Here is a 12,046-nt window from a genome sequence, read left to right as displayed (position 1 = left end):
GCTAAACAGCTCACTCCCGAATCTGCTGAAATAAATCTTAATCCAGTTAGCATCATCAATGCTAACCAGCTTTCCTCTATAACCAGAGAGAAACCGATGAAAAGGGTCACTGAGAGCAGCAGATGAGAGACCGCGGCCAGCAATCTCCTAATATTGATCTGTTTTTTTCCTGAAGTGAGACGAAAGCCCGATCCATCTCCTGCCGTCAAACCAAAGCCCACACACGGACTGTCAGGAAATCACTGCGGCCAGTTTGTGTTGATGTGCGACATTAACACTGTAAAGTCTGTATTATAGATGGACGTGAATGCCACGCAGCAAGTCGCTCTGATGAAGCCGTAGATGTGTGGACGGATCAGAAGAGGTCTTGGTCCTGCTGGGATATTGATCAGGCTTGTGCTCGGCTGAATTGTGAAGGCTGCTGGAGTGCTAAATGAAATGCATTGGCTCAGTTCTTGTCATTGACCAGCCTCACACAGCAGAGACTGAAATGAGTTGGTGTTTATGTGTGCGTGCTGGTGCTAAGACTGCACAAAATGTATTCATCAACATACAGACCGATTAAAAGCTGCCATTTTTATTAGATGTGAAATACAGGGGTTGGTCAATGACACTGAAACATCTGGTTTAGACCATATTAATTCATTAGTATGATGTAGGGCCTTCTTTTGCAGCCAATACAGCATCAATTCATCTTGTGAATGATTGAAACAAGTACCGCACAATGGCCAGAGGGATTTTGAGCCATTCTGCTCGCAGAATAGTGGCCAGGTCACTATGTGATGCTGTTGGAGGAAAATGTTTCCCTCCTACAAAACCCCCCAAAGTGGTTCAACAATATTTAGATCGGTTGACTGTGCAGGCCATGAAGGATGTTCAACTTCACTTTCATGTTCATCAAACCACTCTGTCACCAGCCGTGTGTATTGGTGCCTTATTATCCTGATACACGGCACCGCCTTCATAATACAATATTTGAACCATTGGATCCTCCAGAATGGTTCGGTAGACCTTGGCAGTGACCCAGCGCCCATCTAGCACAAGTATTGGGCCTAGGGAATGGTATTATATTGCAGCCCAAACCATCATTGATTCACTCTGGGCACGCAACAAGTCTGGGTGGTACGCTTCTTTGGGGCTTCTCCACACCGTAACTCTCCCAGATATGTGAAGTGGTTTGATTTTTCTTTAGGTGAACGCTTAACTCTTAAACGATATTAACACTGTAAAGGCTGTATTATAGATGAACATGAATGCCACACAGCGGCTCGCGCTGATGAAGCCGTAGCTTAACACCTGTATTCGTTTAACAGTCCCAAGGGTATTGTCAGAACTTGGCAAACGTGCTTTTTCCTTGGAATGACCTGCAAAATCAGCTCAATCTTGACACACGACCGACTCTGAGTACTGTACAACGTCTTAAAGGACACAGTAATTGTTTTTATGATCTGATCTTTTTATAAATGGTGATTTTTGTAATTTTGTGGTATTGTTTTTGTGTTTTTATGTGAAACTTTATGTGCTGCCTGCCATCTTGAATAATATAGTATGTTTAATAGTATAGTCGGTCATGCAGTGTGAAAACATCTGTGACACCACTACTTTAAAAATCCTGCAGTCTGAACTCATGTATAAGTAAATGCTAGGCTATTTATGAAATGTAGGGATAGCACCATTTCAGATGACTGTTTTATAGCCTACAGCTAATCAATCTGTGATAGTGGAGTCCATTAAAGTTTTGTAAATGATGATTAAATTAAAATGAATAAATTAGACATTTTAAATGAAACAATTGCGATCATGAATAAAATTATATTAGATTATCACTGACACCGTTTCAATTTACTATGATCTTCTATGTGAAGCTGCTTTGACACGATCTACATTGTAAAAGCGCTATACAAATAAAGGTCAATTGAATATCACTTATTGGACAGACCTGAATAGTCTGAGCACAGTTGACTGCAAACACCCTGCTGGCTTGATCTTCATGACATCTTTTTGTGCTTGTTGATGCACCAAGGACACGATTATAGCACCAAAAGTCATGGACCAGATGCTCGACTGTTTTATTTTTGTTTTTATTCATATTGTGCTGCAGTTCCTAGAGAAACAGAGTATTAAATGTAGTAAAGTAGACATTTCATTCAGAAAGATTTGGAAAGGAGATTCAGGAGAGTTATCACAAGCTAACAGACTCCTCCTCCTCACCATTTCTGCTCGTTATCATAACTGACAGCTGGAGGGCGTGGTTAAGTAAGTTAGATACGCCCAGTACCTCAGATGAATTGTTGACCACAAAACTTGCAACGTGAGCTATCAAAATCAATATGGTTAGTCTTGATTTCATTTCTACGTTAAGCTAATATCATTTATGATATGTGTGCTTTAAGGCTCTGTGTGTACATGTGGTGATTGGTGCGTCTCTCCTCTTCTCATGAGCAGCAGGTCGCCTTTAAGAATCTGGTGCAGAGGAACCAGGCCAGCGAAGCGTCGTCCCGTTCCAGTCCTCCCGCAGGATCTGTCATTCAGCTTCCCTTTATCATTCTCAACACAGACGTCCGCACCGTCATCGACTGCTCCATCTCTAGCGACAAGTACGAGATTTCACTCACTGTCTTCTTGTATCTGTTCATCTGTAGAAATATACAGTACTAATTTCAGAAAACTAGTTAAATTATTAGTGTTTTTAGTTTTTTTACATTTAAATATATACAAATTTTATATTTTTTCTCTATGCTTATGCGCGGAAATGTTACATAAAATATAGTAATAATATAATAATAATAACAATAATGTTGTATTGAATTATAATATAATATAATATATTATATTTAAATGATTATTTAAATGTGTTATCATATATAATTTTACTTCTGTTGCTTTCATATTTCATATACACTCACCGGCCACTTTATTAGGTACATCTTACTAGTACCCTTTTGTCTTAATCCTTCCTGGCATAGATTTGACATGGTGCTGGAAATATTCCTCAGAGATTTTGGTCTATATTGACATGATAGCATCACACAGTTGCTGCAGATTTGTCAGCTGCACATCCATGATGCCAATCTCCAGTTCCACCACATCCCAAAATATGCTCTATTGAGTCTGGTGACCGTGGAGGCCATTTGAGTACAGTGAACTCATTGTCATGTTCCAGAAACCTCTGAGATGATTCACGCTTTATGAATGGTGCGTTATCCTGCTGGAAGTGGCCATCAGAAGATGGAGACACTGTGCTCATAAAGGGATGGACATGGTCAGCAACAATACCCAAGTAGGCTGTGGTATTGACATGATACTCAATTCCCAAAGGGGCCAAAGTGTGCCAAAAAAATCTCCCCCACACCATTACACCACCACCAGCAGCCTGAACCACTGATACAAGGCAGGATGGATCCATGCTTTCATGTTGTTGATGCCAAATTCTGACCCGAGCATCCGAATGTCTCAGCAGAAATGGAGACTCATCAGACCAGGCAACGTTTCTCCAATCTTCTATTGTCCAGTTCTGGTGAGCCTGTGTGAATTGTAGCCTCAGTTTCCTGTTCTTAGCTGACAGGAGCGGCACCCGGTGTGGTCTTCTGTTGCTGTAGCCCATCCGCCTCAAGGTTAAATGTGTTGTGTGTTCAGAGATGCTCTTCTGCAGACCTCGGTTGTAACGAGTGCTTATTTGAGTTACTGTTGCCTTTCTATCAGCTGAAACCTGTCTGGCCATTCTCCTCTGACATCAACAAGGCATTTGCGCACACAGAACTGCCACTCACTGGATAATTTCTCTTTATCTGACCATTCTCTGTAAACCCTAGAGATGGTTGTGCGTGAAAATCCCAGTAGATCAGCAGTTTCTGAAATACTCAGAGCAGCCCATCTGGCACCAACAACCATGCCACGTTCAAAGTCTCTTAAATCCCCTTTCTTCCTCATTCTGACGCTCAGTTTGAACTGCAGCAGATCGTCTCGACCATGTCTACATGCCTACATGCAGTGAGCCGCTGCCATGTGATTGGCTGATTAGAAATTTGCGGTAATGAACAGTTGAGCAGGTGTACCTAATAAAGTGGCCGGTGAGTGTACATTCTTGCATCAAAAACAATATTTAGGCCAAAACACAAAGAAAAAATATATAATAATAAATAATAATAATAATAAGATAAATAAAGTATCATTATGAATAAAAGTAACACATATTAGGCCATACAGCAATACAGAAAAATATGTAAATACAAATATGAAAAAGGTACAGCAGTAAAAAATAAATAAATGAATTAATTAAAATAATAATAAATTAAAAAAGAAAGAAAGAAAGATGTATAAACATGCTTATTTTCTTTGTGCTTTCCTTATATAATTAAGCCAGGGGAATACATATATTTTAAAGTATTTTAATGGAAGTGCACTGTGAAAATGTAAAGACAAAAAGTCACAACAAATGTTTTTTGCTACATTAACTTAAGTCACATCTATGCAGAGTTGAACAAAATATGTTTCGCTGATTTAAGTTGAGATCACTAGAAAAGTTCATTTGATTCAACTCAAACAGTTTTTACAGTGTGGATTACTTCATCTCATTGTTATCTGTGTACCATCTGTAATAACAGCAGTAGGTTTTACTTAACACAAGCTGTTTCCTGCAAACAGGTGTGAATACCTCTTCAACTTTGACAACACGTTTGAGATTCACGATGACGTTGAGATCCTGAAGCGGATGGGGATGTCTCTGGGCCTCGAGAACGGCACATCCTCTCGGCAAAACCTCGCTCTGGCCAAATCTCTGGTGCCCAAATCTCTGGAAGCCTACGTCACCAGTACGTATCTCATCTTTCTGTTATATGTTAAAACATTTTGGGTTCCACGTAGTCGATTTGTGTTAGGTCAACATGAAGGAATTAAGTTAGTGTATTAGCTTTTATGAATTGAATTAGATTTGATCATTGATCCACCTCTGGGTATGCAACAGTCAGGGTGAAACGCTTCTTTGGGGCTTCTCCACACCGTAACTCTCCCAGATGTGGGAAGGAGAGTGAAGTCATTCTTTTCTCTTTGGGTGAACTCTTAACATTTTATTTAACTTGTTTGTTTTCTGGCCACATGAGCTTGGTTGAATACTTATTAATGAAATAATTCACTATCAGACAAACACGGTTACATTTTTCTGACAAGAGTTTTCAAAAGGTTTTGCTTTCAGTGATCAGATACTGCGTTTGCTTGTGGACGAACAGCCAAACTGCGTTGAAAACGCTACAGTTTTGACAATCGCCGTGTTCGTGTGGACAGGACATTAGTTATCATCATAAGCATGTTTTTGTTTGTTTGCTAATAAGAGTTCTGGTTGAACTAGCGTTTTTACTGTATTCATATACTCAATCAAAATAATTCAATTTGTATGGCCGTCACTTTTCACAACTCTAGTTGGTACATGTTTTTTTCCTGTGCAAATCTACTTGCAAGTCTGCATATAATAGTTGCACTTTGCTTATCGCTTACTGCTTTACACTATAGCCACAAGTTTCCTTCCTGTTTACATTCCCTTATCGAGTCGGTCTCTCGACATACAAATGTCAACGCATAAAACCCCACAGTGTGAAAAACTGCATCAGTCTGTACAAGGTCAAAGCAGTCATAACTAGCATATTGACTTTCTTGCTATCGCCTTTCTCAGGCCCGGGTATAGGACCTAATTGAAACCCCTAGATGTAGATTTGGCAGAGAGACAAAGGGTGGCTATTTTGCATCCACATTCGGCTGATTGCTGAACAAGATTGACTCGCATGCTAAATAACCAACTTCCCAAATACACACTCATTCATTTCATACATGAACGACATCTACAGATTAAAAACATTCACAAATGCAGATCTATCTCTTCCAGACTCTAAACATCAAGGTCAGTGAACATCGTCACCTTATGACATTGCTCTAAAACTCAAAGGCCGTTGGCTCACTGATTGGTTTATTCATGACGTGCGTCATGTGACAAGAACCAACCAATCAGCTTCACACTTTGCATGGATTATTATACACATTTCAGTAATAACGGTAGATCAGTTACCTCAGACAAACACCAAGCACCCAATTTGTATGTTTCTCCATAAATGAACTTGTATCAGAGCTGCAGCAAGGATTTGTCAGTGGTGGTTCCCATGAGAGCGCAGCTGATGGGAGCCCAAGCTGAGAAGTGTATTGAAATTGAGGATACGTATCTGTTGAGCATGTGAACACAATGGCAAATCGGCGCTGTTTAAGAACGTGCTCAACAGCGCTCAAATGTTAGCGAGAAATGGACGTTTTCAAAATTTCAGTATCGACTGGTATCGAGTTCCAGTATCGTGACAACCCTAGTAGGGCATCCACCTAGCAATGCATTACAGTAATCTAACCTAGAGATCATGAATGCACAAATAAGCTTTTCCCCATCAGACATTGAAAGCCGCTTTCAAATGAACAGGTCAAGATGTTTTTATAAGACATTTTTGTGTTTGATATTTAATACCTAAATATTCGTGTGGTTCTTTCCCAACAGATATGGCTAGGAATTCCACCAGAACACCTCTCAGCCTCACAAGGTAAGTTTGCAAAGTTTGTAAATGTGCAGTCTCCCCAAATACCCGCTTTCGTTTGGGTTTAACGAGTGCTGTAAAGTAACAGAATTACTGTAATTGTGTAGCTTTTCTTAAGAACTGTACTTTTAGTAAGTGATTTAAAAAAAATGGGTTCTTTTAAACTTATTTGTAGTGCTATTCTGTGTTTTATCTACGTTCAACCTACATTCGAGCTACTTTATATGTTTGCTTATTCTTGTCTAGGATGATTAGTTAAGTGGAATAATCAGCCCCATTATTCTAGTCCAATCAAATCACGCATAGATTAATCACATTACACAGACTAACCTCAAGACGTAGATGCTTTATAAGAGCACCTAACATTTTGTAAAGGCATTAAAGGTGTACAAGAAGACATAAGGCCCAATCCCAATTCTATTTTTGTACCCCTACTCCCTTCCCCTTCCCTTTTGCCCTCGAAACAGAGTGTTCAGGGCAAAGGCTTCAAAATTTACCCCTAAGAGTTGGGACGGCACTACAGCTCCTGCACACGTCATCATATGTCATCGCGATCTCTTGCTTCATTTATTCATATTTTAGCAGGTTTTTTAAAGCATGACGGTAAAACATGAACACGGTTATGAATACATTAAAATATATGCTTGTTTGTTGTAAAAATTCATAATAATGAAAAAAAAAATACTAATTTGTGGACCTCCTGACTTCCGGGTGCAGCCATGCTGCCGTTGTGGCTGATGTATTCTGGGAAATTGGTTTCGAGTGTGGTCCTAAAAAAATCTCAGTTTGAAGGGGTATCTACCCCTTCCCCTTAGCCCTACGCGTCAAGCTAAAGGAATTGGGACACCCCTACCCCTTCACGTGAACGTGCAAAATGAGGGGTAAGGGGAAGGACTAAGGGGTCTCAATATCTTTAGACTTAACAACCGAGAGACTGTTTAGACTGATGATGAAGATGAAGCAGGTCTACTGTATGATGACTGAAATCACCAAATGGGCTTAAACAGCTACTAAATGCACTACAGAATGTTACATGTAATGTGCTTTGTGCATGTGTTTGAAAACGTAACATTCTGTAGTGCATTTAGTTTTAGGTGATTTCAGTCATCATACAGAAGCAGTAACATTTCGTAGCGTGCTAGTCAGGGTTCAAAGTGCGAAATCTAAGCATTAACACGTCATCACGGCTAGATTTTTGACACTCCCGTAGTTTTTTTAAAGATAGATTTAGCTCCACATGTAAACACATCAACCTGCTTTCTGTCTGCTTCATTAAGGTCACGTTAAATCACTCACATTTTAAATGTATAGTCTAAAGCACCATAAAGAAAATGGTACTGATGTAAGCTACGTTATTAATTCGCAGGGTACATGGTGGAATCCTTTTCACACTCGCGCACAATTTTTTTTGCTACTAATTACTCTAAATTTGCATAGTATTTAGAACAGTAGTAGAGTTACTTAAAAAAGTAACTTCAGTAAAAATAAGTTGAGTTACATTGGACTACATTTTTATCAATGATACTTTTCATTTGAGTAATGCAGATTTATTCAAAGGGAAACAAAAGCTTATTTGTGACTTGTGTATGAATATTTAGACAATAAAACATTTTAATAGAATGTTTAATTTATAACATTTTTATTCAGAAAATATTTGAAGTGAAATGTTTAAAAAAAGGGTCTTTTAGAGCATCATTGATCAAATTGAAACAATTTACACTACCTGACAAAAGTCTTGTCGTCGATCCCAGTTGTAAGAGAAACAAATAATAACTCGACCTCTAGTTGATCATTTGGAAAAGTGGCAGAAGGTGGATTTCTCTGCTGAATCATCTGTTGAACTGCATCCCAATCATCACTAATACTGCAGAAGACCTACTGGAACCTGCATGGACCAAAGATTCTCATAGAAATCAGTCAAGTTTGGTGAAGGAGAAATCATGGTTTGGGGTTACATTCATTACATTTGTGCTGCCTGTTACATGACAAACCACAGGAGAGGGACAATTCTCCAGCAGGAGAGCGCTCCTCATACTTCAGCCTCCACATCAAAGCTCCTGAAAGCAAAAAAGGTCAAGGTGCTCCAGGATTGGCCAGCCCAGTCACCAGACATGAACATTATTAAACATGTCTGGGGTAAGATGGAGGAGGAGGCATTGAAGATGAACACAAAGACTCTTGATGAACTCTGGGAGTCCTGCATTTCTTTGCCATTCCAGATGACTTTATTAATCAGTGATTTGAGTCATGTCAGAGATGTATGGATGCAGTCCTCCAAGCTCATGATGGAGTCAGACACAATATTCATTCTGTTTCCACTGCAGCATGACCACATATTCTATACTGGACATTATTGAAGGTTCAGTGAGCAGACTTTAGTCTAAGCAGAGTCAGATCTTACTGTCCTAATCAAATCATTAAAAATCAAGGCATGATCAGATTTTATTTTGGTAAATAAGCCTAATCTAGAGGCCTTCGCCTTTCATATAAGCCACTTCTGATACCAAATGATCAACTAGAAGTCCAGTTATTTTTTGCTGTTCCTAAAACTTGGACAGACGACACGACTTCTGGTCAGGTGGTGTACATGACTTTTGATCAGTGTTGTTGTTTTATATTTTCTGTACAATGAATGATTAAGAAACCGTTATGATTGTTAATAATGTATTGAATATTTACAAGCGCCACTATGATTATAGCCAATGCTTCTAAGAAGGCATTAAAACATCAAGAAATAATCTTTTACTTAAGTAGATTTCTCACTACTCTCTTCAGTTTAACTAATGTCCTCTTCCTCGGCAGCACTGCCCTGTCACACACCTCAGAGTCCCGCGGACAGACGCCCAGCTCCTTCAACGAGGACGAGGACGAGGATGATGAAGATGACGACAGCCCCTCATCCCCAGAGTGATGCTTCCCAAAACGTGCCGGGGAGGACTACTACACAGGAAAATAAGCTGACACTCCTCTCTGCAGTACATATTTTAACTAGCGTCTCTTCTCTCCCCCTGATTGGCTGCGGGTTGGAGACGGGCTCATGAGTTTCTGTGGTGCTTTCAGGCCAGCGAGCCGCAGTTTTGAGTGATTCATTAAGTGAAGGTTTATAAGCTCTTCGGTTCAACTGCCTCACGTCATCTCAGTACTTCCTTCATATCCTGAGGACGTTCCTAAATTGTATTTATTTGGGTCATATTCCAGTATGACGGTATCTGCGTAGTCCGGTGGGCTAGTGCCAATTTATTTGACTTCTCTCCGTGGGGGGGGGTAACCTGTTCACCGATTGGACGGAATTACATAGAAAAGAAAAGTTGTTTTATAGGTTGATTCAGTGTCATTTTGTTGTGTTGTATAGTTTACTCCTGACATTCATCACAGTAGTTGAAGGAGGAGAAAAGGAGGTCGTCCGTCTGTTCTGGGAGGCGAGTGGCCTCCAGAATGTTGCATGCTGGGAGATGTAGTCTTGCGAGGGATTTATGTTGGCATTCAAAAGGAAAACGGTCCGGATCCACTCAGGTTGGCATTTTACACCAACTCGGCTCAACAGAACTAATATGAATTCTGAATTTTGGTTTGCAATGTAACTGTATGTATATGTATACATATATAAACATATAATTTTGGTTACCTCTGATGTGTTTTATTTATTTAAAGCCATAATAATAATTAAAGTGCATAAATAATAGTCATTATTATCTGTTTCTATAAATATCTACAATAATAGTTAATATCACACAAGTACATATCTGTCAGCTCCTGTTTTTCCTGGAGTTCTCCTGTATTTTACAGTTCTATCCCGATGTCATCCTGTAAAGATATTTTCCAATATTTCTCCCATATTTTTAATCTTTCTATGAAGGGTGACAATAAAGTTCCGATCCTCCCTATATGTTACCCATACCACCACACCACCAGGGGACGCCCCATGCTCTTAAATGTGAAACTGTTCTGCACTTAATTTTATTTAGGCTTGAAAACACTTTGAAATAAACACAAGAACAGCGGGACGATCAACAACGCAGTCCTCAAAACAGCCTGACGTGCTCCATGGTGATAAATAGACGCTGGTTCTCAAACAGATTCTGTACACGCCATTTAAAGCGAAGGGAAAGTCTGGGTTTTGGGTGCGTGTTTGAACAGACATATACACATGATTAATAATAATAATTTATTAATTTAATAATTTGTCTTAAATGAGCATAAAAAGTTAGGGAAGCAGTCGAATGCTTTCATTATAACGTTAGATGTGTGCATTTTTAAAGTGACACCTGTTATTTAATGTAATCAAATGAAAAATTAAATAAATAGGATATCCCTTATTTTCACATCCCATTGTTGACAGGTATGCACGAGTAGCAGTGCAGCTCGATGCCGCAGACCGAGTGCCTTAGTGTCCCACCATATATATATATATATTTGTGGCGACCCCGGATTAAAGGGACTAAGTTGAAAAGAAAATGAATGATGATATCTCAATTTTTCTAAAGGTAATTTGATGCAGACGAGAAAATGGGTCGTTGTTGACATATACTGGAGGTCTTACTGTTTAGATTTAGCTGAAGAGCTATTAAACCACCACGAAAAAATACCATGTTCAATTAGAGTGAGTACTATAGTGAACCATACTATGGTACAGGGGTTCTCAAACTCAGTCCTGGAGGTCTGGTGTACTGCAGATTTTAGCTCCAATCCCAACACACCTGGGCTAGCTAATCAAGCTCTTATAGGCTTTCTAGAAACATCCTTGCAGGTGGGTAAATTGGAGCTAAAATCTGCAGGACACCAGAACTCCAGGACTGAGTTTGAGAACCCCTGCTAAATTAAAGTGCTTAAATTACTCCTCTGTGGTAATTTGATAGTTGCTGCACTCCTAAAAAAAAAAAAATAAATAAAAAAATATATATATATATATAATGCGCTACTTGTTATAACTACGTATATAAAAAAAAGCAGAATCAACACAATCCTTTAGGTTTTTTGGAACAACTTAATTGTTTTATGTAAAATCCAATAAATTTGTAAAACAAGTCAACTTAATCGCTTTGTGTTGGGACAGCATGAAGCAATTGTGTGGCACCCAGCATTTTTTACAGTGTGTGATACACAGTTGAAGTTTTCTATAACTACCAGCAGGGTGCGAATCACAGGGGGTTTTGTGGGCATTAATACCCCCTAATTAATGCTTGATCCACCCTGAAGGATGTCAAAACAACATTTATGAGGGGTCACCCCTCTAAATAATGAGAAATAGTTTGCTCCGATTTGCATCTTAAATATTAATATTACTAAATAAAATAACAGATAAAATAAAAATACACTACCTGACAAAAGTCTTGTCGTCGATCCCAGTTTGAAGAGCAACAAATATTAACTTGACTTTTTGTTGATCATTTGGAAAAGTGGCAGAAGGTGGATTTTTCTGCTGAATCATCTGTTGAACTGCATCCCAATCATCACTAATACTGCAGAAGACCTACTGGAACCTG

The 12,046-nt window shown here is 39.1% G+C and overlaps 1 protein-coding gene across 6 annotated transcripts in view; it reads left to right on the top strand.

Annotated features, from left to right (window-relative positions):
- tfdp2 (transcription factor Dp-2) overlaps nucleotides 1-10,187 on the top strand; it is an 85,122-nt gene extending 74,935 nt beyond the window's left edge. For all 6 annotated transcript variants that reach the window (XM_056473737.1, XM_056473734.1, XM_056473736.1 and 3 more), the window contains 4 exons: nucleotides 2,446-2,597; nucleotides 4,645-4,811; nucleotides 6,527-6,569; nucleotides 9,366-10,187. In XM_056473737.1, coding sequence (XP_056329712.1) covers nucleotides 2,446-2,597; nucleotides 4,645-4,811; nucleotides 6,527-6,569; nucleotides 9,366-9,474 — 471 coding nt within the window. In that variant the 3' untranslated portion in view covers nucleotides 9,475-10,187. The remainder of the gene's footprint in view (nucleotides 1-2,445; nucleotides 2,598-4,644; nucleotides 4,812-6,526; nucleotides 6,570-9,365) is intronic.
- Nucleotides 10,188-12,046: the final 1,859 nt, after the last annotated feature.

Source organism: Danio aesculapii, chromosome 15 (genome assembly GCF_903798145.1).
Source record: "Danio aesculapii chromosome 15, fDanAes4.1, whole genome shotgun sequence".
Classification (NCBI taxonomy): Eukaryota; Metazoa; Chordata; class Actinopteri; order Cypriniformes; family Danionidae; genus Danio; species Danio aesculapii.
Note: the sequence above shows the minus strand (reverse complement) of the source record. Positions and strands in the feature narration are given on the sequence as shown.